Source organism: Callorhinus ursinus, unplaced genomic scaffold (genome assembly GCF_003265705.2).
Source record: "Callorhinus ursinus isolate GAN/ISIS: 27379988/994484 unplaced genomic scaffold, GSC_fseal_2.0 scaffold10, whole genome shotgun sequence".
NCBI lineage: Eukaryota > Metazoa > Chordata > Mammalia > Carnivora > Otariidae > Callorhinus > Callorhinus ursinus.
The window spans coordinates 21,455,434-21,472,164 of record NW_027397072.1 but is presented as its reverse complement, the minus strand read 5'-3'; the positions used below and the strand labels follow the sequence as shown (position 1 = coordinate 21,472,164).

The 16,731-nt window shown below is 41.5% G+C and overlaps 1 protein-coding gene across 2 annotated transcripts in view; it reads left to right on the top strand.

Annotated features, from left to right (window-relative positions):
- HADHA (hydroxyacyl-CoA dehydrogenase trifunctional multienzyme complex subunit alpha) overlaps window positions 1-16,731 on the top strand; it is a 49,159-nt gene that overhangs the window by 24,974 nt on the left and 7,454 nt on the right. For both annotated transcript variants that reach the window (XM_025867875.2, XM_073897109.1), the window contains exons 8-13: window positions 4,720-4,842; window positions 5,319-5,437; window positions 7,313-7,369; window positions 8,988-9,097; window positions 12,895-13,029; window positions 14,997-15,168. In XM_025867875.2, the coding sequence (XP_025723660.1) occupies window positions 4,720-4,842; window positions 5,319-5,437; window positions 7,313-7,369; window positions 8,988-9,097; window positions 12,895-13,029; window positions 14,997-15,168 (716 nt within the window). The remainder of the gene's footprint in view (window positions 1-4,719; window positions 4,843-5,318; window positions 5,438-7,312; window positions 7,370-8,987; window positions 9,098-12,894; window positions 13,030-14,996; window positions 15,169-16,731) is intronic.

Below are 16,731 nucleotides of genomic sequence, written 5' to 3'. Positions count from 1 at the left end.
TCTTCCCCAATCATCTGGTCATAAGGAACTCCCCATGAGGCAATAGGGGCAAACTGGGACAGAGAAGGAGGAGTAAGGAAAGTTTGGTCACTTTCTCATATAACTTGTGCCTTTAAGGTCTCCTCAAGCCCTTTCTCACATATACCAATTCCACTTGGTCGTGGAGTGGACTGCTGTTACAATGAACTTTATGGTTTAGTGGGCCAAACAACGTCCCTTTCCTGACGGGCAGCTCAGGTCACATGGTAATCTGATGGCCCATGGTTAATTAAACGTTGAGGCCCTACCAAGGCCCACTAGCAAGCCAAAAGCTGTTTCTCAGTAGGAGAGTAATTATTCACAGAGAATGGTAGGGCTTTGTTCCAAATTTCTAAGTGTCTGTACTATGATTTGCCTATCGGGTCCTCTCAAGGACTCCAGACAACATCTCGGTCTACCACTGACACTTCATGCACCATCAGATCTGAACATAAGATCCAAATAGCTTTTCTTCCTGGACCCCACTCAAAACTAGCAGCCTTAGAGTTACTCAGTAAAGGGGCTAGAGTAGCACACCCAAATGAAATGTTGCCTCCAAAATCCAAAGAGGCCCACCAAGTGTTGGGCCTATTTTTCTGTGGCAGGAGGCGCCAGATGCAACAACTTACCCTTCATCTTGGAAGGGATGTCAACATGTGCCACACCACTGGACCCTTAGAAATCTCACTAAAATGCATATGTCTAGAGTAGTTGGTACTTCCTGTTTACCAGATTCATTCAGGGTAATATCATCAATGTAACAAACCAGCATGGTATCTTTTGGAAGGGAAAGACCATCAAGGTCCCTGTGGACTAAATTATGACATGGCTGGAGAGTTGATACTCCTCTGAGGTTACATTGACAGCTGAAAGCAAACTGCTTCAGGTAGTCCTTACTAAGAGCTGTTGAGGAAAAAAGCATTTTCTAGATCAGTACGTGCATAACAGGAGAAAGAAGATACGTTAATTTGTTCAAGCAATGAAACCATATCTGGAACACCAACAGAAATTGCACTTACTACCTGATTAAGTTCAAGTCCACTGCTGTTCTACAAAGATCCATCTATTTTATGCACAAACCAAAATAGGCACGTTGAATGAGTGGAAATCACCGTCTTTCAAATCCCTGATGGTGGCACTGATCTCTGCAATTCCTCCAGGAATGCGGCATTACTTTCGGTTTACTGTTCTTCTGAGTAGAGGCAGTTCTAATGGCTTAAATTTGGCCTTTCCCATTTTAATAGCCCTCACTTCACAGGTCAAGGAGCTAATAAGGGGATATTGCTATTTGCTGAGTATGTGTATTCCAATTATGCATTCTGGAAATAACCACAGGATGGGTTCAGGGAACTCATAGGCCCTCTAACCCTTCCAGATTGGCTGAGCAGGTCCAATCCAACATGATACATACATGTTAACATTGAAATTTCCTTAAATTTTCATTAACTTCCTCTACTGCATACCAACACAGTTCTAGCATTTCAACTTTATTTAACACTGCTTGTTTTCTGTTTGTCCTCACTGGTCTTTGTTCCTTTTTTTTTCCTCTTTTCCTTTGGATTAGTCATTTCTTACCCTCACTATTGGGCTTTTACTTTGCTTTACCCTGGGGCGCCTGGGTGGCTCAGTCGTTAAGCGTCTGCCTTTGGCTCAGGTGCTGAGCCCAGGGTCCTGGGATCGAGTCCCGCATAAGGCTCCATGCTCGGCGGGGAGCCTGCTTCTCCCTCTCTGCGTGCCACTCCCCCTGCTTGTGCTCGCTCTCTGTCAAATAAATAAAAAAATAATAAATAAAAATATTTTACTTTGCTTTACCCTTTTAGAGGTTGCTGTAAGTTTTATAGTGTACATCTTTAACATATGATCTATCTGGAAATGATGTATCATTTTACATATAGGGTAAGAACCTTAAAAGAGTATACAGTTCACCTTTGCACAACATAGGTTTGTGCAGGTTCACTTATATGCAGATTTTTATACAGTGCTGTAAATGTATTTTCCTTATTTCTTTTAAAGATTTTATTTATTTATTTGAGAGAGAGAGAGTACAAGCAGGACAAGGGGCAGAGGCAGAAGGCATAACAGGCCCTCTGCTGAGCAGGGAGCCCAGCCAGTGGGGGGCTTAATCTCAGGACCCTGGGATCATGACCTGAACCAAAGGCAGACACTTAACTGACTGAGCCACCCAGGTGCTCCTCCTTATTTGCTTAATAACATTTTTTTCCTTAGCTTATTTTATTGTAAGAATACAGTATATAATACATATACAAAATATGTGCTAATCAACTATGTTATTGGTCAGTAGTAGGCTATTAGTAGTTAAGTTTTGGGGTAATCAAAAGTTATACACAAATTTTCTACTGCAAATGGCATCAACATCTCTAACCCCTGCGTTAAAGAGTCAACTGTACTTTTATTTTTCCCCATTCATTGTGCTATTGCTGTTAAACATTTTATTTCTAAATATAGTCTACATTCCTCAGCATATTGCTATTTTTGTTTTAAACAGCTATCTTTAAAGAGATTAAAAATGAGAAAGTCTTTTATGTTTACCCACATATTTGTCATTTTGGGTGCTCTTTCTTTGTATAGCTCCAAGTTCCCATCTGGTTTGATTTTCCTCCAACCTGAAGAACTTTATTGACATATTCTGTAGCATAGGTCTGCTGGCAATTAATCTTCCCACCTTTTGATTTGTTTGACAAAGTCTTTATTTTCCATTTTATTTTTCAGAGATACTCTTGATGGCTATAGAATTCCAGGTTTCTAGTATTTTCCTTGTGGTACTTTATAGATGTCCACATTATGTTGTGACTTGCATAATTTCTGATAGAAAGTCTGTTCTTATTTTATCTTTGTTCTTCTGTGTGTAATGTGTTTTCCCCTCACCCCCCACCTCCCCAGCTGCTCTCAGATTTTCCCTTTATTACTGGTCTTAGTCATTTCTTTATGACATGCCTTGGTTTGTTGTGGGTGCTGTTGTTTTTTAATGTTCATTGGGCATGGGATTCATTGAGTTTCTTGGATAGTGGACTTGTAGTTTTTATAAAAATTGGCAACTTTTTGGCCATTTCTTCCAATATTTTCCCATCTCCCTGACCCCTTTTCTGGGGCTCCAACTTCACATATGTTAGATTACTTGATATTTTCCCAAAATGGAGTAATTTTTCTTTTTCAGTTGGTATATTTTCTATTGCCACATATTTAAGTTTCCTGATCTTTTCTTCTTTGGTGTATAATCTATTAATCCAATCCTGTGTATTTTTCGTTTCAGGTGTTGATTTTTTTCATATCTAGAAGTAACATTTGATTCACTTTTATGTATTCAATTTCTCTTATGTTTCTGTTTTCCTCTGCCTTGAATGTATGGCATGAATTTACAATAGCCTTTTTAACCTTGTGTCTGCTAATTCTGTCTTCATTTCTGCATCTGTTTCTATCAGTCAATTTGCCTCTTGTCTTTAGGCCATTTTTTTCTTGCTTCTTTTCATGCCTTTATGAAAAGAAGCCTTGGGTAGTTTCATCTCAAGCGTGTGGAAAACAGTTTCAAGGGGGCTTCAGGGGGTCCTCTGTAGATCTCTGGAGCTCTCCATTTGTGGAGTGACTAGCCTCCAGCATTCTACTTCACAAGTTCCAGTGGCATTGGCCTCCCTACAGGCACATTGTGACTTTTGTGGGCCCGATGCACTTTCACCATTCAGAAATTGGGAGCTCAGTTCTTTCTCATCCTCTTTCACATACTTCCACAATACGGCACATGTCTTAAGGGAGAGAGTGGTTACCTATTTGTTTTAGCCTCCTCCCACTATCGGGATTTTGTTTCCTACATACCACAAGACTGCACAAGATTGCCTCTTTAACCCCAGCCACCACCTCCTCCAGGCTTTTGATTGAGAGCCTCATAAATGTCTGCTTTCACAACCCTGTAAAAATAGCTTTTGGATTTTTGGAACCGCGCTCTTTAGTTTCTTGTCTCAAGGAGGTTCAGTATAGAGCAGATGCCTTAAGTAGAAAATGAGTTGCATATTTTTGGCATGTTCCTTTCTCTATAGAAGTACTTTATGTGCTAAACATCATGACACTGTGAGAGATTGCCCTCTAGCTTTTCGACCCAGCCCTTCCAACCCCTTGTACCACCTTAGAATTCCACGAATGTTCCATGGGAAAGACTAGCTTTGCATTTGGTTTCTTCTAGCTTCTTATCTCTTGTATGTGACCTCCAAAACTGATCATTTCACTTGCCCCCAGGAGCATCCTTCTGCTTGGGCCAAGTATTCTAATCTTCAGCCCATGCCCAAAAGCAGTACTTACCCTCAGAAAAGAAAGTATCCAGCAATCATCAGTTCACCTGAGACAGGCTCTTCCCTCCCTGGCATCTTAGTTCATATGGTCCTCATTGTTTCTACCACTCTCTCATAGCTTTACAAATGTGTGATTTTACAAATTATTCATTTTTGTCCACAGTTTTGCCACAAGAATACAGGCTTCATGAGACATTCTACATCCTACTCAGAAACAGAAGCCAGACTAATAGGACTTAAGACCTTGTTTTCTCTCTAGAGCACATTGTTGCACCTTTGCTCAGTGTCACTTCTCTTCTTTGAGTCCATAGTTCATGACTTGCTAGCTGCCAGTCTCTAGTCCAACCTGGAAAGCTGTGCGGAAAGTGATTTACACTCCAATCTGTTGTGTTCATTTTTACAGGACCAGGATTAAAACCTCCGGAGGAGCGGACGATTGAATACTTAGAAGAAGTTGCAGTCACTTTTGCCAAAGGACTATCTGATAAGAAAATCTCTATAAAGAGAGACAAGGGATTCGTAGAAAGTGAGTGTCGTTATTAAAGAACAAAAACAAAGGTTCTCTCCAGAGCGTTTAATTTTATTTGCTGTAAAATAAGAAATGGGAAAGAGGTAAGTGCATTATTTGCTGTAAGCATAGAATCATCCTTAAGGAGTACAACAACTCTGTTCTAGGATCAAGTCCTAAACCTTACACTGGTTGGTTATAGCCATTTTTTTTTTACTTATTATTTTGGAAAATTTGAAGCATTAATACAAAAGTAGAATAGTATAATAGTGTAGTAGACACCTATGCACCCAACACCCAGCTTTAGCATTTATCAACTAATTAAACCATGTGTATAGAAGTGCTTAGGTTGCAATTTGGATTTTGTGTATCATAGTAAAGAAAAGTTCTTTCAGATAGCTACAATTACTGCATTTTTATGGAGTTTACAGAACAAACTAACAAGGGAGGCTAGGCTTTTTCCAGTAAGTACCTAAAAGCGTTTTCTTTTACAGAATTGATATCATATGCCATGAGTATTCCATTTGTCAGGCAACAGATTTACAAAAAGGTGGAAGAAAAAGTACGAAAACAGACCAAAGGCCTTTATCCTGCACCTCTGAAAATAATTGATGTGAGTCTTCACCCCCTATTCCCACATTTCTCATGTTTCCTCCCTTTGTATAGAGCAGTATTCTTTATTACCTTTCTGAATCATATCTGCTGGTACTAAAGTTCTTAGTTCTGTTGTTACAGTACTCACTAAAAATAAAGCAAGCTATGGGGGCTTATAAAATGATATTTGGGGAATAATGAGTGCCGGGCATAATGAGTTTCAAACTACCAGTTACAAACTTGGAAAAAAACTATGTTCTATCAGTATAACAAGGCCAGTAAAATGTTGGGCATTAATTAAGAGGTAGTTGAAACAAAATTGATGACCTTAGTTGAAACCATTGTCAGTACCTAAAATGTCTCATTGACTTCCCCATTGCCAGAATTATAAAATAGGTGTAATGATCTGGAGAAGTTCTGAAAAAGATCAAGGAGGATAAATAAAATGATCACAGGGTTAAGAACTTCTGTCTAAAGGTAGACTTTAAAACTTAGGAACTCTTCAGTCTGGAAAGTCTCAGATCAAGAGAGCATATAATCTAAGACTTCGAATATGGAAAATAAATCAGCCAACAAATATATTTTTAGGAAAAGACACCAAAATGCATAAAACAGGACATTTGATTCCCTTCCCTCACCAGTCTCCCAGTGAGGGCTGGGGAGATTAGACATGGATCTGTAGTGAGACAGGTAACTAGTGTTAGACTCCAGCGTGGGACCACTGCCAGATAATTGGGACAGAGGAAGATTGCTAAATGTGCAGGGGAGGGAGCAGTCACTGTAAGCCAGAGAAATTAGGAAGAGCCTCATAGAGTTTGACCTGAGCCCTGGAAAGTGGGTAGAGAATAGATGAAGAGAAAGTAAATGCCCAGGTCAGATGGGCATTTTGAGCAAAGCTGCAGAAGCTGGAGAGCATGAGGCTCTTCAAGGAACATTTAATGAGACCAGATTTTGTAGGCTAGTGAAACGTGTACAAAAAGGCAGAATGAGCCTAGAGTTTAGAAGACTGACAATAATGAATTTGGAAATTTGACTTTTGTTCTGTATAGATCATAGAGAATGGTTTAGAGGAGAGACAAAGTAGATACTTGAAGTCGGAAGCTATTTTGGTAATTCAGACCTGACGTTTGAGTAAGACCCCGAGATAGGATAGTAAAAAGGTGAAGGTAGTAGGAGACTCGCCAAAGGGAAGAGATTGTGAGCTAAGTTTTAGAGAAGTGCTGAGTTTAGATGTTTCAGGAAATTCAAGCAACAGGAGTTTAGACAAACGACAAGAATGTAGATCTGTTTGTGTGTGTTTTAATCAGTTTTGTCATTCCCATAAATGATGGTGACTGAGTACAGGGTCACTTCATCTTTTATACTTGCCATTGTACTTAGGCTAGGACTTCCCTCAAATGATAAGTTGAATTTATAGAGTTCATGAGTAACGTGACAGAGTAGATGATGGGCCTGAGGGAGAAAGGGGCTGAGAGTGGAGCTCTAGGGATGTGCCTGCATTAGGAGAGCAGGAGAGAAGCTGGAAGAGCCATTTCAGCAGGAGGGAGGGTAATTAAGAGGGACGGGGAAAACCTCTTCTTGGACTTGGACAGCACCAATGTCCACTCTCTTTGACGGGATAGTGGTCTAGAGGTATAAGGAGTAAGAGTTTGAGCTGTGGGACCCCTCTCTTCTTTTCCCACTCCCTTTCATTTCCTTTCTTTAGCAATGGCCTTGGAGATGGAGAATGAAGTCAGTCTTAAGCAGCTACTCGGTCCTCTCATCTTTCTTATTCCACTTCTAGACTTTTGACTTTACTGTTTGAAGACTGACGGACTAGCAGTTTTATTCAGTGTTAGTCCACCTCTCACCAGTCCCTGGCAACAGTGAACAAGTGCTTTATGTGTTTTTTTAGGTGGTAAAGACTGGAATTGAGCAAGGGAATGATGCTGGTTATCTCTCTGAATCTAAGGTAAAGTTCTTTCCTTTCCATGTATTATTATTGGATTCAAGAAAATCAAGATCTAAAACTCTGTGTAAAGCTAAAACAAGAAAAAGTACCCAAAGCCTACCCAAAATGTTTTCCTTCTAGTGATTATCATTTCTTAGGGTTAATCTCAGTGAGTGGATGTTAAGAACACCTTAGTGGTCCCAACTATTTGAACGTGCTCTCAGTAATGAGGGTTTAACTAGGGAGAGCAGGGCCAGAGTTCTAATCCTTTCAAAATGAATCACTGGGATGTTTATGTTCTGGAGTTGGGCTGGTTTTGTTGTGATAAAATGAATATATTGATAGAAAAATAGGTTTCTTGGTCATTAGGGCCTAGCAATAAGGCTTTGAAGGCCAGCCTTTCTTTGGTGAATTAGAGAATGGAAGGAAACGTGGTATAGCCACTAAAAGGACACAGAGGGGCGTATGAACCAGCCTCACCTCTTCCCACTTTTCCAACCAGTTGGTGCTATTGCGGATTTAAGCAGTTTGGGTTGTTTTTAAATTTTAAGCAATCATTGAAGAATTACTGCTTGTCGATAATAAGACAAAAGGTATCTCAAGAGCTCAGGACAAGTTCCAGAAAAAAACATTTCTTGTACTGGGTTGCTTATTGCCGTGCACTCTGCTTTAGTCTTTAACCTCCTGTCCAGCTACATGTGTACATATGTAATTGAAGCACAGGTTTCACAAATCAGTTATTGTCCTCACTGTGTATGTTGTACTTGGTATTTCCTGTTTTACTTATCACAACCCACTGAAGTCGGGATGCCTGATGGATCCCTACCCACGGTTGGAAAATCACTGGGTTACTGAATAGAATCCACTTATCAAGATTAGTAGAACATTGTTTCATGTTCGATTAGGACATGAAAGCAACTTTATTAGGAGGATTCTTCCTTTGAAGTGCTATTTGTAACCATGTAACCATACCAGTAAATTCTAGCAGTAGTGATGATGATGATGATGATGATGATGATAGCTGACGTTGAGACCCTAGTCATTTTACTAGCTTTCTCATCTAATTCCAACAAAACTGTAAAATAAGCATGGTTTGTCCCATTTTAAGGATGAAGAAAGCTTGACAACTGGGAAATGGCAGAGCCAGGATTCAAACCCCGTTCTGTCAAACCCAGACTCTAAATCTCAGGTTCTTAACCACTAACCTGAGACTTGCTCTCTGTAAGCATTAGGGTACTTTTCAAAGCGGCAGGTATGGTGCAGGGAGCCTGCTTTAGCGAAAGAGAACCAGAGTTGGGAGTCCTACCCCCGGGGTGCGAGTTCCATTTCTGCCACTTGAGGTGTTGTGGTGACTTAATTTCTCTGGGCCTCCTCTTCCCAGTCTTCAAAGTGAGAGGGTTGATTGAGAGGACTGTGGCCCTGGCACTCTGGTTCCATGGAAAAGGTGAGTCGCTGCCACCACTGGTGGGGAGAATCTGAGAGCTCAGATGTATCCAGACCCTTTGAAAGCGGTAGCGGGAAAGTACTGCGGGCAAGGAATGCCCGGGGCTCCGCGTCTCTGCAGGGAAACCCGACTGAAGGAACCTCCATCCCTGAGACTCTGAAATGCTACCCTTTCTTCTTCTCCTTTACTTTTCAGAAATTTGGAGAGCTTGCAATGACCAAAGAATCAAAGGCCTTGATGGGACTTTATCATGGGCAGGTCCTGTGTAAGAAGAATAAATTTGGAGCTCCGCAGAAGGAAGTGAAGTAAGTTAAACTCCACCTAGGGAGCCCTTGTAGGTTTCACTACAGAGCTAAATTCATACCTTCTGTCTTGCCTACTCCTGTTCTGTCCTGAGCACATTAGATCCCTTTCTCTACTAAGAACGTTTTGGCTTTCAAAGTTCTGCCTGTGCTGAGTTTTCTCCAGACCTCTGTAATGGCTCCTACAGAGACTTTCTTGTCTTGCTATTGATGTCCCCTAGAAATCTGGCTTACGTCCCCTATTCCCAAACCAAACACACATACTAGGCACTGTTTAATGATCTTGTGTCTCCCTATGACTTAAGATACCATCTCTGGGAACTCACACTTCTTCCTCCTTAAAAAAATAAAGTCTTACTCTGACTGTTGAAGACTTGTCCTTCTGGTTTACAGCCTGAACACTTGAGATTCTACTTGCCTGTCTGTTCTTTTCAACAAGCCTTTCAATGCTATGCTGCCCAAAAGCTCTTCAGCATTTTAAATTTCATAATGCCCCTAAATTCACCTTCTAGCTCAGTGGTTCTCAGCCTGGGCCTTGTCTCCCCTCCCCCGGCCCCAGGGATCATTTGATAATGTCTGGAAACATGTTTGGTTGTCACAGGTTCTTCTGGCATCTAGTGAGCAGAGGTTAGGGGTGCTGCTAAACATCCTACAGTACGTGGGACAGGCCTGAGAATTACAATCAAATCCAAAATGTCAGTAATGCCAAGGTTGAGACACACTGCTCTATCTGAATTACTGTGAGGGCTTTCAGAGCAGCTAAGGTTACTACCTTCTCCATCCCCTTCACCTTTAATGAGATTACAATCCAAAATAGAAGTAAAACAGGTAAGAAATTTGGGTGAGACAGATACGATGCTAGCCCAAAGGGCTGATTTCCAAATAGACTATGAACTACAACTGTCACCGCTTCTCCAGCACACATGGTGATAAGGGGCGATCAGTACCCATCTGTGGTGCTTGCTCCACCCAGTGTGGACAGTATCTTGCATTCGGTGCATTCACTTCCACGCTGCAGTAGAATAAGATGGCCACCTAAGTCGGCATCTCTGCATACATTCTACAAAAATCAGTCATGAGCAAGGACAACAAAGCCACCCATTCCCCATGCATGGCATAAATAGAAGGCAGATACGCCGCTAACTTCTAATTATGTAAGAGGCAAACTTTATAATAACAGGAAAGAAAAGGAAGCAAGAGAGAAAAATATTGAGTCCTGCAAAATTACAAAACTGTAAAACACACACCAACTTCTACCTCCTCCCCACCCTACTCCTTTACCCCCATCCCTCCACCTACCAAAAAAATGCCATCAATTAAAGAGACTACACTTTGCAGCTGAAGAGAGTCCTCTTAGATTACAAAACCTAATGAGCCACTCCAGACTCCTACTCCTGTCTGCATATACCTCTTCGTGTCGTATGCAACTAGCATATAATGCCATTTGGGGAGGGTGTTGTTATACCAAATACATAAAAAAGACAGGCAACGTCCACATGAGTCTCATATAAGAAGAAATAAGAAAATTATAATCAAAATACTTAAGTTTAAGAAAATTCTCCCCTGGGACGCCTGAGGGGCTTAGTCGTTAAGGTCGTGATTCCAGGGTCCTGGGATCGAGCCCCGCATCGGGCTCCTTGCTCCGCGGGAAGTCTGCTTCTCCCTCTCCTGCTCCCCCTGCTTGTGTTCCCGCTCTCGCTGCCTCTCTCTCTTTCTTTCTCAAATAAATAAAATCTTTAAAAAAAAAAAAGAAAGAAAGAAAATTCTCCCCTCCCCAAAACAGCCACAATACAGAAGAAAACTGTAACATAACACTTCTAAACTTGAATGAAATATCCTTAAATAAGCATTTGCAGATAAGAAAGAATCACCTTGAATCAGAAATTCAGAAACTCAGAACTAAATGGACAGGAAAACGGTAATGTAAGAGTTGGCCTCACTTGGGAAGTAAATGGAGGAAAAAGGAGATGAGGAATTAATTATAGGGTACCCAAGGCAGGACAGGTTGAACAGAAGATTTACTAAAGAACCTTGAAGAATTGGGGCGCCTGGCTGGCTCAGTAGGAAGAGCGTGCGACTCTTGATCTCGGGGTCGTGAGCTTGAGCCCCATGTTGGGGGCACAGATTGCTGAAAGAAAGAAAAAGAACCTTGAAGAAAGGGTACCCTTTTTCCTGCTTTCCCCACTGTCAGTGATGCCTCTGCTCTCTCCACTTCTGTCTCGGCTCTTTCCCCTCGGATCATCATTTGAATTCCTTATCTGGTTTCACTTTTTTTTCTTTTTTTTAAGATTTTATTTATTTGAGAGAGAATGGGAGTGAGAAAACAAGCGGTGGGGAGCGGCAGAGGGGGAGAGAGAGGCAGACCCCCCGCGGAGCAGGGAGCCCGATGCAGGGCTTGGTCCCAGGACCTAGAGATCATGATCGGAGCTGAAGGCAGCTGCTTAACCGACTGAGCCACCCAGGTGCCCCAATAAATAAATCTTTAAAAAAACCCACTAACCATATAAATGCATGTGTTACTACAAAGCTACATTTGAAAGATACCTCTAGGACGTGAAATTAGGTTTCCTTTTCAGGTCATAAACATGATTTTTGAACATTATAATCAGAATTGTTAGGAATGAAACTATCCTAGTATTAAGTCTAATTTAGGTCTACATAGTGCTGTAAACTTAGGTTTCTTTTATGAAGGAAGATACTCTGGAAAAATTCTTTTAGTTATTTACTATGGGAGTATGGCATATTGCTCTAGAACTATGGAAAACTAAAAAGAATAATCAGACAGACATGATCTCTGGCCCACAAAATACTTAGAATTTAACTGAGGAGACAAAAATAATGTACATGAAGCCATTCCAGAATACCGTGGGGCAAGCCGGATGGTCCTGACGAGTTCAAGAGAAGTTGGGGGTGGAAAAGGCAGGAATGTGCATGTATGAAGGTATTTGTGGGGAAGGGGAGGTAAGGTCTGGAAGCAAAGAAACCATCCGGGAGAATTTTGATCTAATCCAAGTAAGGAATAATAATAATGGCACAAATTCAGGAGAAATGAAAGCTTATAGGAAAATGGTAAATCACTAACAGAAAAGTAGTCAGAAGAAGAGAGATTAGTCTTTGAGCATGTCACTGCAAATTGCCTTTTGTTTGGAAACCAGAAATACTCATGCTGACTTCAACATAAACCAGGTTGTTTTGTTTTCAGTGATCTCAAGACATGATTGGAGATTAATATAATTCTGTCTTCTTGTGTAGGCCAGTTCTTTCAGACCTAATGGATTTTTGTATTTAACTTTGAAACACTCTCTCCCTCCACCCTGTTCTCTCTCTCTCTCTTAATTAATTAATTAAAAGGGGGCATCTGGGTCGTTCAGTCAGTTAAGCATCCAACTGTTGGTCTCGGCTCAGGTTATGATCTCAGGGTCCTGGGATCCAGCCGGGTGTTGGGCTCTGAGCTAGGCATGGAGCCCGCTTGAGATTCTCCCACCCCCACACTGTTCGAGTGCTCACATGCTCTCTCTCTTAAGAAATTAAATAAATCTGAAAATCAATTTTTAAAAATAAAAATTATTTAAATTTTTTATAGATTAAAAATTATTTAAAATACCTTACTTATAGAAAAAATCTTTAAATAGGTTTTTATAGATAAAATCTATTTATAAATACAGATTTTTATAGATAAAAATTATTTAAAATACTTTATTGTTGTGCCTGCTTTCTTTGGTTTATTGAATAACTTAGGTGATCTGCCCCTTCTACTGAAATGATTAGTCTACCAAAAGTCATTCATGCTTTCCTTCTAGGCACCTAGCCATTCTTGGTGCAGGGCTGATGGGAGCTGGCATTGCCCAGGTGTCTGTGGATAAAGGCCTGAAGACCATACTTAAAGATGCTACACTAGCCGGGCTGGGCCGAGGACAGCAACAGGTGTTCAAAGGGTAAGCCAGCTCTCTGCCTCTGTCAGCAGAATGCTGTTTGTTTTTTGCCATTACACGTTCCTTTTTCCTGAACGTGGTGAGTACTGGATGCTCCGTAGTTAAGCTCTTTCCTTTGATTTTTAGAAACACTAATTCCTTTCGGTTCATTTTATTGCACATATTATAAACCATTAACATCATTGGAATCAGTAATGTCTGACTGCAGAAGAGAAAACCATTAGATATTTTTTAAATGCCATTTATTTCATGTTTTGGTATCAAGACTAGAAATTCTCATGTTTGTGGAAAATGAGGATGTGAGGAAACGTGCCATAATGACACACTGAAGGTGGGGCTGGGATCAAAACTCTGGAACCTCCTATTTCTTGGCTGGCGTTACCGTAGAGAAGCAGGAAACAGATTTGGTTCCATAATGTCTGAGGCTTTACCGACTGTCTCCATCTTACCTCTGAATTAATAAAAGGTGAGTATTACTCTCCCTCCTGCCCACCTACCCCCTCCCTCCTCCTGCACGCTGCCTGTTTTGCAGAGGGGGAGAAACTGAGCAGCCGCTTGGCCAGACTAGAAATTGGTTTCAGCTCTTTAGCACTCTGTGCTTAAGACTAAGGTCCTCAAAAACAGCTTCTGGTAACTGGAAACTGGCAACAGTTTCATTAGGCATTAGAGCAACTAATAGCATTCTGAACTCTGACGAGCATCTTGTTTGCTAACTGCTGACATGGTTGTCAGAAACCAAGAGATTTGAACCCATGCTTTTAAGACTTTGCTTGTCCATTACACTGGGGCACAGAACTGAGCTGAAACCAATTTCTAGTCTGGCCAAGCAGCTGCTCAGTTTCTCCCCCTCTGCAAAACAGGCAGCGTGCAGGAGGAGGGAGGGGGTAGGTGGGCAGGAGGGAGAGTAATACTCACCTTTTATTAATTCAGAGGTAAGATGGAGACAGTCGGTAAAGCCTCAGACATTATGGAACCAAATCTGTTTCCTGCTTCTCTACGGTAACGCCAGCCAAGAAATAGAAGGTTCCAGAGTTTTGATCCCAGCCCCACCTTCAGTGTGTCATTATGGCACGTTTCCTCACATCCTCATTTTCCACAAAGTCGTGCTGTTTCAGTGCTCCATAACAATACGGCAGTGAGATGGAAACCACCAAAATCCACAAACATGAGGATTTCTAGTCTTGATACCAAAGCATGAAATAAATTTACCTTGTGGCTTTAATTTTCCTTTTGGTTAAGGAAATTAGTAAACGGGATTTAGCTCTATTCATTCAGAGGAAAATTCTAGGTCAGTTATTCTGCAAGTGTAGTCAGATTATAACCTAAGAGAGCCTGTTTTTCTTGGCAGTGAAAAGTAATCAGTTAAATGTCTGAGTAGCAGGAATCCTTTTTATCTCCCTATGGGAAGGAAGAAACCTTGAGTTAATATTTTATGTAATCAATATAATATGGTACTTAACTATGTGCTGACTGGGAAGTAGATTAAGAGTATAAGAAATAATGCTTGGTCTCTCTTTTCCAGAAGATTACAGTTACAGAATAACAAAATGATGTGTAATCAGGTATAAGTCCATGTGGTCTAGGACACATGTTGGGTGTTTCCTCCGTTATAGGTAGAGAGTTACCAGAGGTTCTTCTTTGTTTTGCCATTCCAGTATTTGTGTTTACTCCTCTTAGCAAATTTAAATGTTTTATGAGTGTTAGAGTTTATGTAAGTTTCACATTTAGAGGCATCTTACAGGAGAAAGAATGTGGACTTGGGGGCCAACCTGCCTTTGGCCTTGTACCTAGCCATTTGACCATGAGTCCCTCTGAGCCTATTTGAGCAACTCTTCTATCTCAAAATGGGAGTAATAGAAGTGCCTCACAGAGTTGGTAAAAAAAAAAAAAAACAGTGTCTGTCCCATGGATGCTCAATAAATGTTAAGTTTCCTATTCTTTCCTTCTGACTAGGACTGTGTTTTTTCTAGATTGAATGATAAGGTGAAGAAGAAAGCTCTAACATCATTTGAAAGGGACTCCATTTTCAGCAACTTGACTGGGCAGCTCGATTACGAGGGTTTTGAAAAGGCTGACATGGTGATTGAAGCTGTTTTTGAGGACCTTAGTCTTAAGCACAGAGTGCTAAAGGAAGTAGAAGCGGTAAGTAAGAGGCCTGTTGTACTTGAATCGTAGCCTAGTGAGTGGAGGACACAGAGCTAGGTTTTAAAAAAGGAAACTCATGGTTCTTTTTATAGGGTTATTCATGTCCATACTTGGGAGTTTTTATGTGAACCCATGTACAGTATGTAGGTTACAAAGGTCAAATCTGAGTCCTGAGGTAAGAAAGTCAAGTAACACAGGGTTCATTAGCATTCTGTGGGAGTTCAATCACCCAGACATATAGTAGCCTCATGGAGTCTAGCCAGCTGTCTTAGCATTTTGGGTTAGCCACAAGCCATAACTAAACTTCTTCAGGTCTAGCCAGCACAGGAAGTAGGGGAGAAATTCTCTCTCCAGGCAGGTTTCAGTGCTTACTTTGTGGAAATGCTGCTTTGGTCTTGATCTTGAGCACTCTACATGCTATGAACAAAACAAGTACCTGTCGTGGGTGGTATAAAGAAAGAGCCCAGAGGAGAACAAAAGACAGTAGTCACTAAGGTACAAGATAGAAAGAACCAGCACCTGGAGCAGCACCTACAGTTAAACAGAATGTGGGCTTAGTAGATTGTGTACACGAAATGGCACTGGCTCAACAGCTCTCCAGGTGTCCTGAGTAGTGGCCATACTCTTACAGTGGCCTCTGTGTGAGGGCGGTCCCTGCTCTACCACACACTCAACCTACGGAGGGCTGAGACCCTAAAGACAAGCAACTCTGTTTGGGACAGTTCCGCTTTGGAATCCGTGCATTGGAAAATCTTTGCTTTTGACAAAGGGTCATGTAGATTCAGCTAAGGGGGAAAGTTCAGAAGAGCTGCCTGGATTTGTATTCCATCTGTGCTAAGTGGCATTTCGGCACAGAGAGCTGGGTGGTGTTCCCGGGGCTTTGAGGGCACCGCTGAGCCAGCGGCAGGCAGATCCTTGGGGAGCTGCAAAAACAGACACAGGCAGCATGGGGAGAAGAGCATTGACCATCTGACTAGGTGATGGTCTTTGCTTGTGGAAAGTCTGGGTTTGGGACTCCCAGCACGGACAGGGGTGTGTTAGCTTTAGCAGTTGGGAAGCTGGTGATCAAGGGAAAGAGAAAGAGGGATCAGATCGAGAGAAGTGCAGACTCGGAGCAAACTCTACAGCATTGACCTCTGGCTTCTAAGAGGGCAAAAAAAAAAAAAAACAAGGCTTCTTAAGGGCTGGCCTGGAGCTCAGAGTGTCATTCCTGCTTTCCATTGGTAAAAGCAAGTCATGAGATTCAGGAGGGCAGAAATAGAGTCTACTTCTGGATGGGATGAGAGCCCCACATGAATTAGAAGGGGAGGAATTGGTACCAGGTGTCTTTGGAGACGTTGGCCTGCTCTTCATAGAGAATGTCCCCACCAGCGTGAGACGCCATGCCGCTCAGACGCACCACTTGAGACTTTCACTTCCCTGCAGTCGTGCTCTGCTTTAAACTCACACTTCTGATTAAAATCCTGGGGGCCTTACACAACCTAACTGCCAAGCCAGGTTTTGTTCAACAGGTGCCTCTCTCGCTTTTTCCCGTTTTTTTTTTTTTTTAAGATTTTATTT